The sequence below is a fragment of the Acomys minous genome (assembly GCF_964271855.1).
Source record: "Acomys minous genome assembly, chromosome: 1".
Classification (NCBI taxonomy): Eukaryota; Metazoa; Chordata; class Mammalia; order Rodentia; family Muridae; genus Acomys; species Acomys minous.
In genome coordinates this window covers 29,293,433-29,318,057 of record NC_140483.1, presented here as the reverse complement: position 1 = coordinate 29,318,057, position 24,625 = coordinate 29,293,433, and the positions used below count along the sequence as shown (strand labels likewise).

The 24,625-nt window shown below is 37.3% G+C and overlaps 1 protein-coding gene across 5 annotated transcripts in view; it reads left to right on the top strand.

The window, feature by feature from the left end:
* The window catches only part of KIFAP3 (kinesin associated protein 3), a 135,359-nt gene that overhangs the window by 84,984 nt on the left and 25,750 nt on the right, over positions 1 to 24,625 (top strand). For all 5 annotated transcript variants that reach the window (XM_084753797.1, XM_084753798.1, XM_084753799.1 and 2 more), the window contains exons 17-19: positions 1,484 to 1,569; positions 16,503 to 16,692; positions 19,188 to 19,287. In XM_084753797.1, the coding sequence (XP_084609923.1) occupies positions 1,484 to 1,569; positions 16,503 to 16,692; positions 19,188 to 19,287 (376 nt within the window). The remainder of the gene's footprint in view (positions 1 to 1,483; positions 1,570 to 16,502; positions 16,693 to 19,187; positions 19,288 to 24,625) is intronic.

Sequence of the window (24,625 nt, the reverse complement as noted above, 5' to 3'; positions counted from 1 at the left end):
CTTTAAGGATTTTTTTTATTAGTACTAAAGAAGTGCACGAATAGGAACTGAGAATAGCATTTCTCTATGTGTATGACACAGATACTTAGAAGGCAGTCTGATGCTATAGAAACTTAGCTAAACAACAGTAGTTGGTTTTCCATCAGGCCTGTAACCCTCCAAAGCATGGGTTCTGACTGAGTTGCAGTCCAAGAGACAGCAGCTGGCTCCGCTGTAGCAGTCCCACCACGGCTGCCCAGGTGAGCACGCCTGCCTGGCAGGGTGGTATTGTAGCTCACGGGGTTTAGCCCACCGCTGCGTTCTCTCTTCCAGCAGCTATCATAAAACCTTCTGGCGCTTAGAGGGCTAGCCAGCAAGAAGGTGATTCCCAGCTCACTTGCCACTTCATTTCTCTATGTCCTGAAGCCAAAGTGTGTCTTTTCTTCAGTAGTAAGGTGCTATCATGTGGTTCTTGTGGACAACTAGCAGTAATAACAAAAGCATGCATTGTTTTGGAAGCCTCTGTGGTCTCTCTCTCTCTGACCAATAATAAATCAGGAGGCATCCCACACCTGGCGCTGCAGATTGTGGCTAGTAACTCAGTGCCTCTAGAAGCAGCACTGTGTAGATGTCCAGAGTATCGCCCTTCAATGTGTGTGTATTACAAAATACTGATCTCCATACAACTTGACATTTTAATTAGTGCCCTTTAAAAACCAGTACTTACCTAAAATTTACATAGTGTTCAGTTTCCTTGCTTCTACATTTGCTTGAATCCTGTTTTGTTATTCTTTTGAAATGGCATCCACTCATAATGAGGTATTTTTATATGTAGTAATATTATATGTAAACAGAAAAGGTTAGAAAATGTAATACACAGTAAGGCTAGGCAAGGGGGCCAGGAAGACAGCTCACATTCAAGTGCTGGTCTTGCAAGCTTGAGGGCCTAAGTTCGTTTCCTAGAGCCCTCATCAGGCAGTGGGTATGATGGTGTGAGTGAGTAACCTCAGTGCCGGGCAGGAGGTAAGGCCCTGGGACTCACTGGCTAGGCAGCCCCGCCTACCTGCTGAGCTCCTGGCTAATGAGAGACCCCGTGTTCAGAAGTTGTCCTACTCCCTGCCTTGTACTTGTCTTAGGAGTCTGTTGTGTCTACTTTATGTTCAGTTTTCACTTTCACGTTCTTGGTTGAACCGTTTTGTTTCTCTGGGTTATCTAATTATAGCTTATATTTGTCACATGTTTCATTATTTCTTTAAAAATTTCTATTTTAAAATGACTTTTATATTGAAATGACATATCATGACTCCAGTTTTTCTTCTTACTATAGCAATTATATGAGATTTGACTGATTCATTATTTGTTCTTATTCATTTTCATATGAAATAAGTTTACCCAATGGGGTGTGTGTGTGTGTGGTGTTTGCTGCCATAATGATGTATAATTTCTAAACGATGGAAGAGCTACAATCCCAAATCATCTTGTGTCTTTAACCACTCTTATCCAGAGGCTCCAGCATATCTCATAGACCTGATGCATGATAAAAATAATGAAATCCGGAAAGTCTGTGATAACACATTAGACATTATCGCAGTAAGTATTCTCTCTACAAAAACTATACTGATTTTATTTTGTGAAAAAGTTCAACCTACCATTGAATTATTGATGTTAACACAACTTGGTATTCTGTTAAGATCTAGAAATTTCTGTGATCCAGGGTATTTTGGCTTTCAGCTTTTTCCCATAGGCTCTTTAAGAAATTGTACATAGCTACAGTTCAGTCTGATCTCTGTGTCATCCTAGAATCCGTTCTTTTCAGAAGCATATATAGAAGAAGGGAGGTGGAAGCCAGTGTCTGTGAAAAGAGATCAGACTTTATTTAAAGTATTTTTATTAGTTATTTGATAATTTTTGTTATATAGAGAGACTTAGGAATAATTGGAAATACAAAAGTTTTCATGTTATGTTTGATTCTGGGGTGTTTTAAAGTATACATGACTAAAGGGATGGGCTACATCTTGGATTAGAAACTAGCTGATTTTAAAGATTTCTCCCAAAAAGTTAGGATGCCACCATATAGTTCTTCATAGATGTGAGCCATTAGGGTGTGCCATGGTTCTGAATGATTTTTAACTGTTGCTGTATCTGATGATACAGCATGCTTGCTGCCTTCTTTGAATTTCATTTCTGCCATGTTTTAAATTTTTTGATTGTAGGCTATTCGTTGCTTTGGGGAGCTTATCAATCAAACAAATCAATAAACATTTTTAAAAACCAGTTACCTAGTTTATTAAAAATAAATTGAGTTGACATTTCTGTTAGTGATTTTATTGTAAAATAGAAAATTAACAGCAGAAACTTTCTTGTTAATTTCCCCGATTTTATTTTAGAAATTCATCTTATTTCATGTCAGCTGCTTTTTAGCCTGGACTAAGTACCTCACAGTGGTTTTTAATTAAGTCAATACAATGCTGTTTTAGTTTAAAATGTATCTGACAATATTTGAAGTTACAAAGAAAAATTTATTGGGTTAGGATTAGAAATCACTCTTTTAAAAAGCAAAGAAAAAGGAATGATTAAGATAAAATGGGTAGTCACCTTTTAAAAAATCTCTCTCAGCTGGGCGTGATGGTGCACGCCTTTAATCCCAGCACTCGGGAGGCAGAGGCAGGCGGATCACTACAAAGTGAGTCCAGGACATCCAGGGCTACACAGAGATACCCCGTCTTGGAAAACCAAAAAGAGAGAGAGAGGGAGAAAAAGAGAGAGAAATCTCTCTCTTTACCTACCAATGTTGTGTGTATCCTGTTTAAGTCAGAATAGAGAATATATATACATATATACATTTATACAAATATGGAATCTTTACCAATATATCATAGCTTGATAGGAATGGCCATGGAGCTTATAAACATAAAATATTTAATATACTTACTGGCATATATACCATTTTCAAATATATGACAGTATCATTGCATATAAAATACTTACTGTAAGAATAAGGGACATGTGTGATTCTCTTCCGTCAGTGAGGAAAGCAGTAAGCTGTCAGTGTTGTTGCCCCCTATTGAGAAAAGGAAGATGTGTTTAGATTGGCATAATAGGTGTTTTATTTCAATATAAATTAGTTATAGCTGTAAAGGTAGCCTTAATGTAAAAGTCACTGGTACAAAACATGAATGTGTAACAGGATAAGATATTTTATTCCAGGTAAATACACAATCTGCGTTCACCTTCCTGGCCTTTTACTTGGAGTGGCCTCCACCTCACGCACGCTGCTCTCCAGACACTGCAGCCTCCCTTCTTCTCTGCAGCCACAAGTTTTTACTGATTTATCTTAAGATCTATATTTTACCTTATTCCCTCACTTCCTCTAGCATCCTTTCAACATCCTCCAGCATCCTTTATGTTAATTTTGACTTCTGCTTCTACTACTGTATTAAAATAATACTCATTTAAAAAAAAAAAAACAGGCATCTCTTCGCCGACCCCTCCTCCCTGTGGAGACTTACAGCCTGTAGTCAGCATTAAGCTGTAAAGCCGCAGAGAAAGCAGTGTTAGATAACAAGAGCTTTCTTGTCATGAAAATGTCAAAGAAGAATCAGTAAAACTAATCTGTGATATAATAGCTTGCCGTGTTTATGTGGCTCCCTACAGTGCCACTTTCAAGTTAGTAAAAAGGGAAACTCCAAACAAGTATTGAAAGATTTAGTTCACTTGATCTCTCTGTGCATCTCTGTATTGGATTATGAAATCAGTATTTGATATGATGCCATATGGTAGTAGTCTGTTCACACTGAAAAATGTTCATTTGAATAACTTACTTTTAAGATAGACTTATTAAACTATTTAAAGATATTCACGTGTGAGTGATTCATGTAATTTAGAAGCTAGCAGTGCTGTTCAACTGGCTCAGATCCAGGTTGTGTTTCTTAGGAATGAAATCCAGCAAAGCCAGTGGAAAGGCACCAGGGTATGGAAACAAGTCTGATCTACTCAAAACATAGTTGTTTTACATTTCTGTTATTAAAATGTAGGTCCAACTTTAGCTAGACAGTAAAGAATTATAGCAGACTAAAAACATGATTCTCCTCGCTCAGGTAGAAGCTCTGATCATATCTCAATCTTTATCTTTAAGGAAGTGGGAAGTTGCTCTACCACACCTATAATTCAACTAATTTTTTAAAACAGATATGCTAATCTTCTCAGTAACCCATTTAAGACTGTGACCACCCAGTTTACAGTGGCATTTTTGACCCTTAGAGACTTGCTGTAAGGGCTAGAGACCATGCTCATGTTGCATTTAACATATGATGGTCATGGGTTTTATACTTAACTTGAATGAATACTCAAACTAGCTGAGGAATTTATATATAAATTATTGGACCAATATTTCTCTTTTTTAAGGCAACTCAATATCTGAGTATTTTCTTTCATTTTGATTTTAAGTGAGATGAGAAGATAGCCTGCTTATTGTTTTGAATTAATCAATGTTATTTGAATATGTACTTAGAAGAACTATATTGCTATTCATTGTTTATGTTTGAAGTTGCCCCACAGACTGGATGGATTTAGAATTTTTAAAATTTTTCATGCTATGATAATTTACAAAATAAGACAATTAATTGAAAAACTTTTTTAAAGGACCTTTAAATATTAAAAAAGAAAGTGCCTTTTCTACTGGGAAAATACCTTGTTAGTTAAATGATTCATGTTCTGATTTTATAGTAACTCATTTTGATTTAAACTCAATTTTTAGCCAGGCACAGTGGTACACGCCTTTAATCACAGCACTCAGCAAGGAGGCAGAGGCAGGCTGATTCCTGTGAGTTCAAGGCCAGCCTTGTCTACAAAGTGAGTCCAGGACAGCCAGGGCTACAGAGGGGAGAGGGGAGAGGGGAGGAGAAAGGAGAGAGAGGAGGGAGAGAGAGAGGAGGGAAGAAAGAGGAGAGAGAGGGGAGAGAAACTGAATTTTTAAGTTAATCTCAAACCAAAATTATACTCCCAGTTTTCCAAATACCCTCATTTAGGGGAAATTTGAGGAACAAAGCATCTTCTTTTAATTCTTATTATTTGAGAATTTTATGTATTGTGTTTTGAACATATTCACATTTGACCCACTTCTCCATCTCCACCCAGATCCACCTCCCTATTTCATACCAATCCACCTTTGTATTCCCATTTGCTTTTTATTTAAGCTTATCAATCAAATTACTGTTCTGTGGTGGCACACACCTTTAGTCCCAGCACTCAGAAGGCAGAGGCAGGTGGATCTCTGTGAGTTTGAGGCCAGCCTAGTCTATAAAGTGATTTCCAGGACACCCGGGGCTACACAGAGAAAATCCTGTCTTGAAAAAAAATTTAGACCTACCAGAGGCCACAACCTTAAATAAATAAAATTCCTTCTCTCAGGAGCTATCCTTTACCAATAACGAGGCATGGGATTTTGTGCCCCCACACACTCCCATGCTGGGCCTTTGTCTGACTTGAACTTGTCCAGGTCTTGCGTGCCTGAGTACATATGTACAATTATGCTGTTGTATCCTGAAAACACACTCATCCTGCCCCTCTTCCCTAGTAATCTGCAGCAACCCATTGTAATGCATTCTTTTACCTGCACAAAGGCTGCTAGTCTTCGGTTCTTTGAGGCCAGACACTATGATCACAGTAGAAGATACAAATTGTCCGTCTTAAATCTACTTAAGAAATAAAAGGTGCTTGACATATTTGAAGCAGGAGAAACATTGATTGTGAACAGCAAAGTGGTAAAGCACTAAATAAAGATATCAAGGGACAATAAAATCTCTGGGAATGCTAAATGATAATGGCTAAGTAGTTAATTCTATAAGGACTTTTTTTAGAAACCCACCTGTGACAGGAGTGGATGGCATTTTAAGATGCTTTTCACTCCTATATTTTGATTTCCTACAACAACTGTTATAATTAAAAAATTAACAAGATAGATAAGACCTTGATAGCTAAAGGTCATTTGTACTTTAAAAACTTAGATGTGCCACTGATGACACAAACTGTGGAACAACAGTAACAAAAGCTAAACACGAATGCCTTAGGAAAATACACTATCTTCAGTAATGGATTTGGCCCCCACATTTTGCAAATACTGTTATCGTGATGATTTGGTCACTGTAGTTGGGCCAGAGGCCTTAACTCATGAATTGAAACTGATGTGTGATGCCTCTTTGTGAACCAAAGAGGTTGCATGTATCACATGCTGCAGCCTCAGTGGTGGTACCAGTAAGTTGTGGCTGTGCAAGGGGGTTGCTTGTAGCTTAGACCTGAGCTGGTGCCAGTGCAGGAATGAGCAGGGAGCCCCTGTGAGAGAACACAGCTAGTCAGACCTCAAGACTGAGGCCGTGGAACATTGCCTTTTCCCTGGGCCGTGGGAATCATGAAAGGAGGAGAACGTACACATCTGTCTACAGAGCTTCTGAAACCCAGTTACACTCTTGCCCTTCGCATCTCCTAAACTCTGAGGGAAGTGTTTGAGAACCTTAAAAATTACTCTCAAACTGGCAAACAAATTCCTCTTCAGATATGATGGGTTGTCATACATTTAAAGTGTGTTTACTGTGCACATAGTGTGTGTGCGTGACACTAAGATGACTAGTAAGCATATGTAACAAAGCCCTTGCATATCACTGTGGAGAACCTTGGGACCTAGAGTCTACCAAATGTGCTAGTCATCCCAGAACAAGAGTGTGACATGGCCTCAGAAGATGTTCCATGCCAGTTACTTAGAACTTACAAGAGAACGTGGTGTAACTAGGCTCTCTACTACAATCCAATGTCTTTCTAACCACCAGTGTCCCAGTGTGGCTGTGGTTTCATGCTAACCCATTTGGGTCACTGAGATTTTTGAATGGTAGTTCTTCCTTTTTCAATAATTAATGATGTTCACGGACAGAATAAATGTGTTCTAATAATCAAAGTAATAACTTAGAAAAGTAAGTTATTATCTTATAAGTAAAGACAGTTTTATATTAAATAGGGCAGATCTATTTAAATGAGATAAACTAATGAAGGTATAAATGTAGTCTCTCTACATTAATTGTTAACCTTCCTAACAAAGATTTCCAAGAAAGCCTCTGTCTGGCAGAAAGGCTGGTTTGTTTAATAATCTTGCTGCCAAGGAGAACACTTCAAAATGTATCTGACATTACTTGAAATTACAAAGAAAAATTTGTTGTGTTAGGATTAGAAAGCAGTCTTTTAAAAAGCAGATAATGCTTAAGAATTGAATAAAATGGGTAGACACCTTTTAAAAATCTCTCTCTTTTACCTCCCCTGCTCTGTCTGTCTGTCTGTCTGTCTGTCTGTCTGTCTGTGTGTGTGTGTATGTGTGTGTGTGTGTGTGTGTGTGTGTGTGTGTGTGTGTGTGTGTGAGTGGGGGTCCTGTGTTGATTAGAATGTAACCTATGTTGTTGGTCCTCACTCTTCCCCTTATTTGAGACAGGGTACTCTTGTTCACTGAGTCTGGTTAGCGCATGAGCTTCTGCTTATTGTCCTGTGTCTGCCTGCCATTCTGCTATGGAGCACTTGGATTGTAGAGGCGCTAGGTAGCAGCCAGCTTTATCTTGGTTCTAGGAATCTGAGATTGGGTTCTCACACTAGAGGAGTGAGCCTTTTAGCCACCGAGGCATCTCTCCAGCCTTGCTCTCACTTATAATTGGCAGGTAACTTGGGTGTAGACACAGAGCAGGGATTTTTCAAATGGATTGTTGATAGAACTTGTAAATTCATCTTGCCAAACAGCTAGAGCTGGTTCCTGTTTACAGGCACTGTAATTTTTAATTTAGCAGTGTAATTACATTCTTAGATTTTTCTTAATTCTGTGCAATGAAATTATACTTAATGCCAAGTTTGATTGGCCCTCTTTTATAGTTCATTTTTTTATAACATAAGAATGGATTGACCTAGAAATTATCATAATGAGTGAGTTCACCCAGAAGCAAAAAGAGACAAACGGTATATACTCACTTATATCAAAACACTAGTCCAAGGGATACGTCCCATGAAAAACCTTACTTACCAAGAAAGTGGGTCAGAGGAGAGGACATCCTATTGAGACTTTAGGCGAGAGTAGCATGGAAGAATGGGGAAATAACAGGACCCACAGGGTCCTGGAAACCTACAAGAAGAACTTTATGACAGGCAGATCTGGGTCCTGGGGTCCTCCTCAAACTAAGGCACCAGCCAAGGAGAAATAGGCAGTAAACTTCGAACCCCTACCAAGACCTAGCCGACGAACACGATATTCTCCACTGTTGAGTGGAGAGTGAGATCTGATTCTCACGTGAACTCTGGTGCCCCTTTTCTGACCATGTCCCCTGGATGGGGAGGCCTGGTGGCACTCAGAAGAAGGATAGCAAGTTACCAAGAAGAGACTCAATAATCTTAGAGCATACATAGGGGGAAGAAGTCTCCCTCAATCACAGACATAGGGGAGGGCAGAAGGGGGGAAGTGGGAGGGAGGGAGGAATGGGAGGAAACAGGGGAAGGGCTAACAATCAAGATGTAATATGAATAAATTAATTTAAAAAAAAAAAAAAAGAATTTGGAACATTTTTCCAGCTTGTTAGAAATTAAATAAACAAAAGAAAATACATATACATAAATATGTTTATATATTCCTTCCCTGATTCTTACACGTCTTAATTTTCATTTAATTGACCACAGTTGGACTTGAAAGCCAAACAAAGCATAAAAAAAAGAAAATTCGTGGTTTCTTCCTTAAATAAATTTTATTTAATGTGGAATATTTGCAATGTTGTTGTACAGGTTAGTCTCCTCGTACCTTAAAAAAAAGTTTGTCTGAGGAGATAATCATACCTAAAGGTCTGCTTTAAAATTTGCCTTAGTTGAGACTATGTAAAGGTCCACACTAGGGACCTAGTGTTGAGGACGAGGTAGTGTATATATATAAAAGCCAACAACTTTATTAAATGTATGTTTATTATAAATGTAAGTGTATGTATATTATTGAGAGAATATTTTTAAGCTATAAAAAGCCTCCTTTTGGAGCTACTTAGCCTTAAAAAAAACTGGACTATTCTAGACTTGTTTTAATTTAGTATAAAAATTGTATTAAATAAACCATATTACAGTCTCAATTATGGGGCTGCCAGATTAAAGAAGGAGAAAAATCTGTTTCCCATCAATTGCTCCAGGACACAAAGCAGAGCTATGTAGCTCTGTGTTATCCTAGAGTGTGTTAATCAGATACAAGGTGTGACGGAAGCCAGTGACACAAGTTTCCCTGATAATGCCCAGACTCTGATAATAGGCTGGGTAAGCCTCAGAATGTTTCAATAGTTAAATAGTAAACAAAATGATGTAGAACTTCAAAAAGGATGGCACATTCCATGTAAAATCAAACCATAAGCCTTTCGTGACACATCAGAGTTTATGGAACCTGAGTGCGTAAGATCATAATGTCAGAAGCTGAGATGAGAGGAAAATAAAGGCAAAACATGTTTTCCTTTAAATTCAGGGTAGAGCCAAAACTTAAAGACAGAACCCAGGAATACACGCCTCATGAAAGAGTGTTTCAGCAGTGAGGAGAAGTGTCTCCCTGGAGCGTTCCTACAAAGGCTTGATGGAGCTGGATATGACCTAGCTGGACAACTGCTTAATTTCTCGTAGCTGCTTCCTGGTGTGGGATGGAGAGTGGGCATGTGAAAGGTGTTAGGAGTCCCAGAAGCGTGCTCTGAGGAATCGATGCTAGTACGCTGATTTATTCATGTTTGACTCTACTCTTTGGGGCTGCTAGGCTATGTACTACCAGTACTCTCAGTTATTTTGATAATTCTTTAACACCTTTATGAAGTAAAAGATATTTATTGTAGTTCTTTATTTACAGAATTTTAGAGCTTAAGTAACCTTAATTTTTTTTTGGCAAGTAAAAGATCCTGAGACTAAAAATAATTAGAGTATCTGTTAGCAGGATGTATACTTCAATTAGCGCAGAAGTATAAGTGAGAGCTAGGTCACTTGCCTGCTAACTGAATGTTCCTTGTATTATACCATATCACATTATTAACTCAGACTCTAAGACACAGGGGGAAAATGATTTTGCTGGTGATTACAGTATATTCTTGGGGATTGCTGTGGGGTTGGCTAGGGCTTACAGAATGTTTGGAATATAAGGCATTTCATTTCTTTTCAGTGGCCGTGTGAAGAGGGGAATGGTGGTGTGTTTGTAGGGACAGGGGGCTGGGCTGGGGTGCAGTGTCTGTTGTGTGGGGCTACTAGGGTGAAGGGCTTCCTGTGTCTTTAAGATTGTCACGTCTTAAAACATCTATCTAGACCTAAAGACATCTTAACCCCTAAACAACGAATAGTTGTTTTAAGTTGACAGAGATGCGATATGATATTGATTCTCATTCAGAATTTTAGAATCACCAAGATAGGAAAGATATTTTCTGCAAGGTTGCCAAATACAGTTAGCCAAAACACCATGAATGTAACATTCATATAATCCCTGACTGTTTTGTGGTTCTTCTTGAGGTATGTAATTTTTTATTTATGTGTAATAATATAAATGTATATGCCAAAAAATAAAATAAAATCTTTAGGGAAAAAAAGATTGTCAATTCTTTAGTTAATGGATGGTAATTGATACACTTTGAATTTAATTCTTTAAAACTTTGTCTTGAGCACTCCAGGGCCACTGCTTAGCTTTCTAGGTACACTCTTAACAAATGTAATTAAATCTTATATTTTCAGCAACTCAGATAAAACTTCCCAGACACAGAAATTAGGTCATCAGAATCTGTAGCAAAACAACCCTCACTTTTTTCTAGCTAATGTTTATTACCAAGGAACTCTAGATTTTAAAAGGAGAATCTTTTAAGAACTTGATTGATATTTCTTACTGTCTTAATTCAGATCTGTTATAACAGAGAAACATAACTCTCCATTCTCAGGCCGCCTCTCACACCAACGCTGCTGAGCGTGGCAGTGTGGTTTTACAGCAGGAGTCTGTAAATATTGCTGAGGCTTTCGTAGGATGTAATTTTTTGTTTCCTAAGTGACTAAGTGACTATATCAAGTGACCTCCCTCCTCTTACCTTCTAATTTTGTTTTTCCCCCAAACTATTTTTGTTGTGACCCTTTCAGCAGTAATACACATGTTAGTCACTATGCCAGTTGTAGACATTAGACTTGACTTTAGTGCAGTACTGAAACTCAAAGGCCATTTTACTTACTACAAATACATACTTGAAATCACATTAAGCTTTTAATTTTATTTATTTTGTATACACATCTGTGTAGCATGCACTTATCACAGTGCACATGCAGAGGTCGAGGTCAGCAAATAGCTTGCTGACGCTTTCAATTGTGTAGATTCCAGACATTAAATTCTGGTCATTCAGTTTATCTACAAGTACCTTTTAGCCACCGAGCCACTGAGCCACCCAGCCATCTCACCATCCCAAAACTTTTTTTAAATGAAAACGGCAGTACGTTCTGTCATTGCTGCTATATATATTAGCTTCATAATGTTGTGACACATGAAGCCTAGAGGACAATTCAGTCCTAAACTGATAATAAAAAATAAATAAATAAATAAAAATGCCAGGTCTAGAGAGATGGCTCAGAGGTTAAGAGCACCGGTTGTTTTCCCAAAGGTGCTAAGTTCAATTCCCAGCAACCACATGGTGGCTCACAACCAGCTATAATGAAATCTAATGCCCTTTTCTGGCCTACAGGTGTACATGTAGGCACAGCACTGTATATATAATAAATAAATCATTTTTTTTAAATGCCAAGATTTTAAAGGAATTCATGGTGTGACTTTGTCATATTTGGTGCTAGAGTTTGTACTCACTACTCTTTTCTTTTTTTTTTTTTTGGTTTTTCAAAACAGGGTTTTTCTGTATAGCCTTGGCCATCCTAGACTAACTTTGTAGACTGGGCTGGCCTTGAACTCACAGCAGTCCACCTGCTTCTGCCTCCCGAGTGCTGGGATTAAAGGCATGTACCACCACTGCCCAGAAAAAAAAGTTTTATTAAAAGAGTTTCAAAAGTCAGCCATAGATACTCATGGATATTTTGGTTTCTATTTGGGCTCTTATCAAAGTCTTCTTTTTAAAGACTCATATTTTACATGCAAGTTTGTTAATTGTTGTATTGTGGAGAGGAAGGATGGGGAGATGACTCAGATGGCGTGAAGACCTGACTTCAGCGGTGACACCTATAGTCCCAGCACTGGGTAGGCAGGGACAGCAGAGTCCCTGCGCCTCACTGGCTTGCCAGCCTAGACTGTTGATTGAGTTCTAGGCCAGTGAGTGACCATGTCTCCAAAACCAAGGTAGACAGTGTGAGGACCAACACTCAAGGCTGACACTCTGCATGCACGTGCATGCACATTCATGCACATGCACTCACACATGTGCACATGAAGATACACAGAAACACACACACACACACACACACAAATACCATTGAGAATACATAGGGTAAAAAGGGAGTTGAAGCTTTGGAGATCATTGTGATGAGCCATCTACTTACACATTTATTACATATTTTTAGTTTTTTAACTTTAAGTGTGTGTGTGTGTGTGTGTGTGTGTGTGTGTGTGTGTACACATGTACACATGTACACACAGCACAGCATACATAGGGAGGTCAGAGGACAACTTACAGTAGTCATTTCTTTCACTATGTGGGTCTGGTGATTGTACTTGGGTCATCAAGCATTAGTGAAAGTACCTTTACTTATTGAGCCATCTTGCCATCCCAGATATGTGTGTGTGTTTTTTAAGGAGTTAGGATAATAAAATCTTACAAAATGGTATAATAACTGAGTAAGTGGGAATTTTTTCTTTATTCAGCATAACTAGGGTAAATACACTTTATGAATACATTAGGGGGTATATCTTTCACCAATATTTGTAACATTTCTCAAGTACTATTGGAAGCAAGCTCTAATATTAGTGGTATGGTTCAGCCCATGGCTTTACATGCTCTGGGCAATGGCTGACTTTTAATTACTATTTTTATACCAACAACTCAACATATGTGTTAAATTGTAATAACACAACTAGATCTTGCATTTCCCTTGAATATCCTTTTGTTCAGAAAATTTGTACTTTTTCTAGACAAAACCAAAAGTTAATTTTATCTTTTTTGCCAAGTGAAATAAGCTACTTAGGGATGCCACTCATTTATAAAATAAATAAAAAATAAATATTCAGAAACACTTAGTTCTGGCATCTCATGTGAGATTGATAGGATTTCTAGTGTTATAAGGTGTATTATTGAACTGTGGATGACTTGTAACTAACTCGTCTTTTGGGTAAAAAATAAAAGCCAAGTTCCCCTTTTCTCTTTAATGACATGTAATTAGACCTTATAAAGTGACTGTCCCATCGAATATACTATCTTCTTGCAAATGAGTTTAATTCAGCACAGAAAAGAAAGCTGATAGAGAACTAAACAGTTTCCTCTTGAAGTCATATACATTTTAAACAGGTTCAAGGTTATATTTTGTACTTTGGGTAAATTACATAGAATCTGTCCACAGTGCCTATCGCTTAGTAGTTTGTTGAATTTTTAGAAAAACAAGTTGAACTACCCAAATCTGTAGCCAGTAAAACTTCTCCATGTATATTATTTTTAAGCTGCTTCCCCAATACTCTCTCAAGTAAAAGGTGAAATTTTTATATAATCTAAAGAGAAACCAGAATATAATAATCTCTCAAGTATAAAGATATCAGAAAGCAAATAATTAAGAATACAATATGATTTAATGTACTTACCAGACTAACATTACTTAGTCAACAATTCAATTCATTCACAAAATCTTAGAGGTGAAAGTTGTCACCTGGGGGTCATTTACTATGGTCTTCAAAATAGACTGTACTGTGCAGTGGCCTGGAAAATGTCTGTGTACCCTGTTTGTTTCCCTATACTCCAAGAAGGCTGCAGTTCTGCCTAGCCCTCGCCCACTATAGCCCAAGGCAGGTTATCTCAATACTCTAGGCCTCGTATTTTACATTTGTAAAGCGGGACTAATTACAGTACCTCTTTCAAAATGCTGTTGCTTGAGTCACTTAGCAAAAGAATCTGGCCTGTACCAAGTGTTCTCAGTATAAGGTTTCTATTTTTCATGTATCATTTCATCTATCCAGACAATCTGTGTATGGAATTCACTGCCTGGATGAGTATATAAATTGCTATCACTTTTAATCAATGTGACAATATCAGTAATACCAGCAAAAGCATAGCATTTGGACTTATTGTTTATTTCTAAGTACTGGTTTTATTGTAGATACAACAGGGAATAAAGATCACTTTCAAAGACTATTAACATTTTGCCAGATGAATATTGTTTTTTATTTCAAAAGTAAAATACAATAGTTAATGTTTGTGATTAGCTCTTAGTTTTACATAAATGACAAATAGGAAACAAATTGACTCTATTCGAATTGCTAATGGATATCTATTAGCAAAGAAAGAACCAGAGAGATGGTTCAGTGGTTAAGAGCACTGGCCACTCTTGCCCAGGACTAGAGTTCAATTCCTAGCACCTCATAGTAGCTAACTGACTATAACTCCAGTTCCTGGGAATTTAATGCCCTTTTTTGACCACCAAGAGCACCAGGCTCACATGTGTTACATATATACACATAAGGCAACCCATTTGTATATACAGATACATAGCCTAAAATCTTGTTTTAATCAGAAAATTGTGGTAATATGTTTACTTTAAATTTTCAGATTGATTCTTACTTTCTGCGCTGGTGATTTTGTACTTGAAACTCACCTTGGTCTCTTTAGCTCATCTCTTCTCGTGGCCAATATGACAGTGCCATGGCCAGTGTACCCTAGACTCCTTTTTGATGAGGTTTAGTCAAATGTATTGGAAACTAAGACAGAGGAAAGGCTGCAGGGATAAGATGACAAAACTTGTTTGTTTGTTTGTGGCACTGTCTCTGTTATCATTCCTCCTGCCCATTTTCAAATAAATTTGCCCATCAATAACAGCCTCAAAACCCCTAAAATAGATTTACCATGTTTCCTACAGTCTCACTACCAAGACATACCCAAAGAAATGAAGTTAGTGTGTTAAGGCATCTGCATTGCCTGATAATAACCAATGGAGAGAGCCTAACTACCCATCAACTGACGAGTAACACACATGCTATTCAGATGTATTGAAAACAAAACTCTGTTGCTTGTATTTACATGGAAAGACTTGAATATCGCTGGGATACATGAGTTAAACAGACACAGAACAGCATGATCGCACCCATGTGGAACATAAAATGTTTACCTCATAGAAGTTAAAAGTAAAATGGAGTACAGGGTTTACTGGGTGTAGAGAATTCAGCAAAGGTGTGACCACGGGGTATTGAGTTAGGGTAGGACGGGAGGTTCTGGTGTGGTATCGGCTGCTAGGATGACTCTGTAACCACAGTGTATTGCAAAAAGCTTAAAGAAAGGATGTCAAACGTTTTTGCTATAAAGAAGTGATAAGTGAGTTACGTGTGTTGGTGTATATCTGTAATCCTTCAACTCAGGACGTTTATATAGAGTTCCCACAAGTTCAAGGCTGCTTTGGCCTACTCAAGTGTGTTCCTGGACCCAGAACCAAAAAATAGAGAGAGAAATGTCTGAGTAAATAGCTATGTGTTGCTTCATATAAGATTTATATAATACATGACTGTACCAAAATACCACATACTATCCCAGAAATACACATAATTTTTGTTTTTATACCTCAGTAAGAAAATACATTTAAAAAGAAATAGCTACAAAATATGAGAGGAACAGAGATATAAAGCTCTTCCATAATCTCTAATCATTTGCCAATGCATCCTTATATTCTTTAACCAGGAACTTGCTCTGCATCAACTATTAAAGATGCCTGCCAATGAATAGAACATAGTCATGTCTCAGACATCCATGGTCAAAGCAAGGTGAACATTAAAGTATTATAATTAATTTCATGTTTAGAATGAAATTAAATTCAATTTTTTAAAAATTAAATTATATCATCAGTTAAAAACAGCATTTTAGCAGCTGGCGCAGTGGCATATGCCTGTAATCTCAGCACGCGGGGAAGCAGAGGCAGGCAGATCTCTTGAGTTTGAAGCCAGCCTGGTCTACAGAGCAAGTCCCTGTCTGGGATTAAAACAAAACAAAACAGCATGTTAGTGGTGCTTTCCTCCCCACGGTATTATCTGAACTCGTCACCTGGCACGACCGCCACAGTGAAGCAGAGTCGGATTCTTCGCCTATGTCCTGACAAGCTATAAAACACTTAATGTCAGCTTGTGAACTTTAGACTTGGAGCATTTGTTGGTGCCATCTAGGAGTGAGTTACCAATTCACTCAGCCATTTCTTTAGCTAATACCACCTGGACAAAATTCTGAACAGGTACTTTAAATGTTCCTTCTGACCCAAATGAAGGCCCTCAAGAGTCTCTCATGGCAAGATATTTCTGAGCACCAGGCAAGTGAACTTAGACAGTGACGCTTGCTGTTTGTTTGTGATAGGAATATGATGAAGAATGGGCAAAGAAAATTCAGAGTGAGAAGTTTCGCTGGCATAACTCTCAGTGGTTGGAGATGGTAGAAAGTCGTCAGATGGACGAGAGCGAGCAGTACTTGTATGGCGATGACCGGATTGAGCCGTACATCCATGAAGGGGACATTCTTGAAAGGCCTGACCTCTTCTACAGCTCAGGTAAGGTGACAACCAAAGCAGAACACATGCTTCCTTTGTGTGCTTTAAGCAGGCATTTTTGTCTGCCATACTCCATCAGCACACTTCTTTAACATCTCAGTGGTCTTATGTTAACAGTTTCAGCTAATGGTATCTATACATACCAAAAAAAACTAGTAACATTATGTTTTTCCAAGTTAGTCTTTGGTGTGATCTCTGTTGGCGTCATCTCTGTGTAGCCAGAACAGTTAATGGCTGTTAGAAGCTTCCTACTATCTAGCATGAGTAAGTTAAACATCTTCATGATTTCTGAATTCTAGTCAACAATGTGGCACTTGTTCTGTGTTCTGTATCTTGTAGATATATAACTTTTTAATTTTATTTTGATTTCTTATTTAATCTAAGTAGTTCAATGCTACTGTGGTTTTGTTTTAATTCTGAACTATTAAACTGTACTTGGTGATTACTGGGAAGTTTTCCCTTCTTCACTGTGCTAATACTTTTAAGATAATAGTCAAGGTCACACAATGTTCTATCTCCCATAACACTGGTGAGTGTGACTGATGCCAGGGATGAGTTTGACACAAAGGTAGTAAACATCTGCATATTTTGCACTTTCGCCAATATTTACAGTACTGCATTGAAATCATTGTTAGTTGAGAAAACAGAGAGGATTTCCAATGACCTGTGGAAGACACACACCTTTAATCCCAGCACTCGGGAGGCAGAGGCAGGTGGATCTCTGTGAGTTCTAGGTCAGCCTAGTCTACAAAGCAAGTCCAAAACAGCCAGAGCTACAGAGAAACCCTGTCTCAAAAAAATTAAAAAATAAAATAAAATAAAATAAATCAACAATTAAATGCAATTAAATGATAACCCAAAACATTAATATGTGATCTATTCCAGATGATTAATAATAAACTTTTATGAAAATACAAAGCACTGCTCTAACTCTTTGCTAGCTATATTAGTTAAATTTTCCATTCGAGCAACTTTTAATAGGCATTTATTTAAAACAACTTTGGAACATATATTTATTTGTATGTCATGTCATATGTCTAGAAGCCAAAGAACCACTCGCCCAAGTTGCTTCTTTCACCATGTGTGTTCCTCAGAACAAACTCAGCATATCAGGCTTGGCAGCAAGTGCCTTTACCCAAAGAGCCATCCCCCTAGCTCCTCAAACCAGTGTTGTCATTTAAGTCCTACCCATGTTTGAAGATTCAAATCACTTATACCTTTGATACCTCCTCTCCCCAAGTAGGATATTCTAACCCCTATAAATAGTAATTCCTCTTTATTTTGCTATGTTAATACTCCCCTGATATGTGTGTGTGTGCGTGTATACTATTGTGTATTATATATAAATAATTTTGTTGTATCTAAAGAGAAAATCTGTCAGAAGAAATAATGTGTTACAGTTGTATACATTTTTCCCAAGACTGATCACACCATTATTATGCAGGTGTTACTGAGAAAAAAAAATTTAGTGACTCAATTGCCGTTTGTTTTTCATTTTTTTATTTGTCTGGTCAGTGTGATCTGGCCAATATTCTTATCCCGATTCACTAATCCAGCATAGGAAACTCAAAGTCCTCAAAGCCATGCAAAAAGTTAATTGCAAGGCATATAGTAAAGATTCATTCTAGGCTTGGGCCAACCCTGAAGCCATAACACAGATCTCTTATAGTCAGATAATTGTTATTCCTCTATATAACTCTACAAATAGCAGGTTGTTCAGAGTTTTGGGGCCACTGTGAGAAAGTAACACAACTCCTAAATCATTTCTTTAAATTAACAAACTTAGAAGCAAAAACAGAGCTTTCAAACAGCATAGCAGTGTAGAGCTCTTCAGGGGCTCAAAAATCCCTGATAAGCTGATGGTATAGCTGTATTAATAGCTAGTGAAAATCAAGTCATCAGAAACTGTTTATATTTTATACAGCTCACCCATTTAAGACCACAGGATATGTAAAACATTTTTATTTTTAAAAATTGAATATGTTTGTATGTGTACTTTAATGTTTTCCATTTAAATTGTCAAGCGTTTGTATTAATAAACTAATTTTGACATATTCCCAATTGTGCTATATAAATGAAACTATCTGGGTATAAATAAGAAACATGCTCTTGCAGCATTGTGGTATTCCTCACTTCCTTTGCCTTTAATCATGACCCTTACTAGCCTGCCTTTATCCCTGACTACCACACCTAATGCCTTTATCTTTTTCTGTCTTTTCTTACCCACAAAACTGTAAATCCCTTGAGGGCAATCTGTCTCATTTCTGTCTGTACTGGTAATACTAGCACACAGTAGGTACTCGGTGACTACTGTTTTATTTGATAAAACTTGTGACCACGTATGTAGATATGGCCTTCTGTGCACACTCCAGAGAGACCAGCAGGGGTACTTTCCAGGCTAAATAAACAGGCTTCTAATGTGTCATTCAATAAGGTAATTTCCATTTCATCCCCTATAACTATGTCCCACTCATTCCTGATTTGTTTCTTTGCAGATGGATTGATTGCCTCTGAAGGAGCAATAAGTCCAGACTTCTTCAATGATTTTCACCTCCAGAACGGAGATGTGGTTGGGCAGCACGCCTTTCCTGGCAGGTAAGCAAGAAAGAACTTAGATGTGGCATCACCTTCGTTTTTGAAAAGCTGGAGTTTTCTTCAGTCTACCATTTTCTGCAGTAAAAACCTTCCTTCTCTCCAGGAGAATGTTTATTTTTTTAGTTGATTTATTAAAAAATAATGCTTTATTGCTTTAGAAAATATATACTGTCCTTTGAAAAAGACAATAGTTTGCAGATTAATGAACACAGATTGTTTCCTGGTGTATCCAAAACAAATAAAATATGAGAGCACATGGCCTATGGTTTAACACCGTTGATATTCCACTCTGTTGAAAAGTTGGTGTTTTGATTAGTAAAAGGCTTTTATAGTCATAGGATTGGCTGTAAGCAAAACATATAAGGAAAATAATATCTCATAAACCAGCATTGTTTTATAGTTATAATAAAGTTCACTATAGCAGCATCCAGCTTCATTACTAATATTCTTACAGATTTTTTAACTGTTGCCAAAAAATATAGACAATGTCCTCTTTATGCCATGGCTAGAAGGGCAGTGCTTTCATTCAGGCTGGCTATTGAAATTTCACTGAGCTAGTCAACTAAAGAGGTATAATCTTAATTTCCCTATTTTTCATTTAAAATTTTGATTTAGCTTCTGTTTTTATATTTTTAGTAACATGGGCTACATTTATTAATCTTTAAAATATTTTTCATGCAATATATTTGATATTTTCCATATCTACCCAACTTCATGTTCTCACTAAAAAAAAAAGAACAAAAGTCAAAAGAACAAACAAAAACTCAATAAGACAAAAACAAAACAAAAAGTTCACATACACGCGCGCGCGCACACACACACACACACACACACACACACACACACACACACACACACACACACACACACACACACGGGCAATACGGGGACTGCCCTGGAGTGCAGTTGATGTATCCACTGACACTGCATTAGAGAAAACTATTTTTTCCTTTCATAGCAAGTATTCATTGCAAATAGCTTCTTGGTTAAGGGTGAGACTTTGTTTCTACTTCTCCTTTTCCATGTTGGGATTTTGTGTGATTTGAACCTGTGCAGGTCTTGACCATGCTCTCACAGTTTTTGTGAGTTCATATGTTTATCAGCCTGTTGCTCTCTGTAAGATGCTATTTCCTTGGAGTTGTCCATCACCTCTGGCTCTTATAGTCTCTCTTCCTCCTCTTCCAAGAATATCCCTGAGCCACGAGAGGCAGGTTTGATAAACACTTTCCATTCAGGGCTGAGTGCTCTATGCACTAGTCTCTGTGTTCAGTGCCATCTAGTACAAGGAGGAGTTTCTCTGAAAGGGTTGAGCGATGTACCAATACATATCATTAAGAGTCATTTTTTTGCTATGGGTTTTGTTGTTTTGTTTTGTTTTTTCCAAGACAGGGTTTCTCTGTGTAGCCTTGGCTGTCCTGGACTTGCTTTGTAGACCAGGCTGGCTTCAAACTCACAGAAATCTGTCTGCCTCTGCCTCCCGAATGCTGGGATTAAAGTTGTGCACCACGCCCTCTTATATGTTGCTGTGTTTATAGCTAGGTAATACTGATAGTTATTTTTCTCCCCAAGTAGCCTGCAAAGTATTTTCCAGTACAGGAATGCCAGCCAGCAGGAGTGAAGTGTCTAGTTGGGCACCAGCTCAACTTCTCTATGTGCAATGACTTCCGTGGTGTCTTAGGCAATGATCTTCCTTTGAGGTTGTGGAAGGTAACCAATAGCAAAGGCTAAGTCTTATTTAAGTGATACATTCATCTGTCTTTTCCTGACCAATGTGTTACCGCAGTAAGGAATTGGAATAAACTTTTAATACAACTATAAGTATAAAAGTTGATATAAATATTATTGATCATCTATTGTGTAGCATCTATTTTACAAATATCTACCTTTTTGAAATTTCACTCTTAAGTTTTTTTAAAGCAAGAGTTATGCCTATTTTACAGATAAACCACCACTTATTGAAGTTGCCAATAACAAAGTGACCTAATATGCATGAGTACACTGCATGAAAATACTACCTTTATCACATAAATGCAAAGCTTTTTAAAAATTATGCTTAAACTTACTGCCTCTTATCTAAGTGATACAGTCATGAAATGTGAAGTTAGGTGTTCTATAGTGGCCTCCAAGTGACAAATAACATGAGAAATAATTTTATCAGTGTGTTGGGTTGACATAGTAAGAAATCCCTTGCTTCCAGACATAACCATGCCTTTAAAAAAAACCTGACATTTGATTACTTCTGAGGTGGCTGGCATTCCAGTCATACATATTTAAGTACAGTCTTTGTTTAATTATTATATGTAACCTATTATGTGACAATTCACAGTACCAGTGTTTTCTGTAAAGTTAATAGTGAAAGATGATTTAGGCATATGATCTTTTTTTTTTTTTTTTTTTTTGGTTTTTCCAGACAGCGTTTCTCTGTGTAGCCTGCCTGCCTCTGCCTCCTGAGTGCTGGGATTAAAGGCGTGTGCCACCATGCCCAGCTAGGCATATGATCTTATCACAAAAAATGCTTATATCGTTTATAAACCTAATTGTTCTGCCATTGTAATTATTCTTTCTTTACAGTTCATGATAAACATCACCCTATAGATAGTCCAATCTGAAAAAAGCAGTCTACTACAGAGTTTACCTTAGTTTCTTAAATAAGACTTTTTCTCATTTTTATCTAATTATATGACTTTAAATAAATTAAACCTTTTAATTAATATTGAATACAGTCAGGAGTGTAGGACATTCATATACCTCAGCCCTTGGGAACATAAGGGAGGAAGGCCCAAGGCCAGACAGGGCCACATGGTGAAACAGTCAAAATTTTCCAATATGAAAATAATTGAATATACAAGTTACTAAATCTTGAAACCAATTCAACAAAAGTTCATCATTTTTAATGATAGTTTAATAAAACAACATAGATGCATTTAGTATGTCTAATATTTACATATTTCAACAATTTGCTTCTCATTTCTGTTATATTCTAATAACTGGGAAAATCCATACAGGACTTCTTTATTGAAAACTACTGTGATATATTCTTTGATGAAGTAAAGAAGCTACCTAAATATTTTTACCCCTGAGAAGGAACTGAAAGCTCCTTTAAAATCAAAAGAGTAATATACTTAGTGTAATTATCTTGATTTGAGAATTCTTTATCCTTTAAAAACACAACTTTCCCTGAAAAATATCATCTGTTTAGCTTTATAAGCTTTAAATTCTACAAGCGTATCTTTTTTATTTGCAGAATAAATAATTTACTGCTAATTTCCTTGAAGATTTTTGTAGCTAATAAATCAAATGTAAAGGGATGCTCAAGTGTATCGGTGGAAATACAGTATCCAGCAGAGCAAATGATTTTTAACAGCCTTTTGTACATTCTGTTGGAATTATTATTCTGCAATAAATCTTAAATAAATTTTATTCTAAAATAATTTATTTTTTCACATAGTCAAATATTTTTAGTTACTTAAAATTCTCTTTTTTAAAATGGTGATTTTTATTTATTCTTTGAGAAATTCATAGACACATAAATTATGTTTTGATTGTATTTACACAGACACACACACTTCATACAACTCTTCTGAAGTGGGAGTCTATTTTGAAAATAGCTGTGTTCTCCTTTGATAATAGCAAACCATAGATCTTCAGTTAGGCAGATTTATTTTAGTTCTGGAAATATTTAAACATATTAAATTGCTGTAATTATTCGCACATTTTGGAATGGTGATTGGGCTGTATAATGTTCCTGATCTGAAATCTTAAACGAGGCTAACTCTCCATTTCTGATATCCGGCAGGTAAACTATAAGACTCATTAAAGAACATCAACTCGAAATGCTGATAATGAACATTTCCATTTTATTAACTGACTTTAAATAATATAAGAATAGTTTCCATAAATGTTCCATTCATTAACCTGAAATAGTTGTCTTCTGATACTCACCCCTCCTGGGCTTGAAACATGAAGAAGTTAGGCTGTGAACAAACAGTTTTCTCACTGGAGTTAAACTCTGGCAAGCCTAGTTCTCTAAATCCCTTTGAAGGGGAGAAGTGCTGCCTCTGAGGAGCCTCCCCTAAGTCTGGAAATACCTAGGTGACCTATACTTGCTTCCTTACTTCCTCATCACTATTTGATAAATAAGCATAGGAAAGTTATCTGGGGAAAGAATAATAAAAGATGAACGTGAAAAGGTAAGGATGTATCATCAACATTGTTTTTCATGACTGGCAGTGGCATGTGGGCGGTGCATGCCAGTCCTAGCAGTGGGAAGTGCCACCCGCCAGTCAGCCTCCATGACATTTCAGGCTTTATTATGGGGACATTTCAACTTGAGTAGGTTCCTGTAAAGTAGTTGACCCCAAGTACGTGCTGGGTAAAGAATAAATTACTAATTTGCATGACATCTGGTTTTTTTTTTTAATTGTTCAAGACTCTTATATTCTTCCTCACTGTTTAGTAAGTAAAAGATACACGTATTAAAATCTGAGAAACTAAACCAAACTGAAAGAAGTGTTAAAGCCTAATCTATATTGTTGTTTTTCCTAACGCCCAAGTCAAAGGTGCTTCCTAGTCTGAGGGCCTGCACGTCTGTAATATGGTGAGGCAGTTTAATTGGAAACAGTGAAAGCTGGTAAACTCATCTATCTCATTCTACAAGAGAGACTGGACGTTTGATAAAATAGATACTGGCAGTTGGACAGCAAATCCTTGGCTTTAGACATCTGTCACTATTGGTTTGAATCTCATGGCGCCAGGATTTCCCGACGTTTCGAGCTAATGCAAAATGCATTAGGCTCCAAGGCATTAGCCATAGCTTGCCAATCACAGCGTAAGATGCAAATCTCCCCAAGTCTACACTGGTGTTGAGGGTAAAGTGCAGCTTGGTATTGAAGCTAATTAAAAATAATGGGAGCAAGGCGAGGTGGGGTTTTTTCCCCTGTTATGTACTACGTATTCATGCCATATTTTTGGACCCTTTTTTTTTTATTATAACTCTTACTTTTCAAGACTAACAAGAACCTCATGTTGAGAGTATTCTTAAACTGCTTCCAGCTTTTACAAATCAGTTTTTGTTGCAGTAAAAATGGTCCATTTTCCTTTTATAGGAATCCAATTTTCATAAACTGGAAAAAAACTGCAGAGTCTGCTTAGGTTTCCTTGGGGCTTTGAAAAATATTTTTCAGAGAGCCCGGCATTCTTTGTGGTTGGTAGAGTGATGTCAGTCGCTGACCATCTCGCTGAGGTCAAAGGGCACTGGACTCATATGTGACCTGTTCTCTGCTTTGAATGTCTTCATTTTCTCTGTGTGTGAGTTATAATCTTTAGTTTTCTTTCTTAA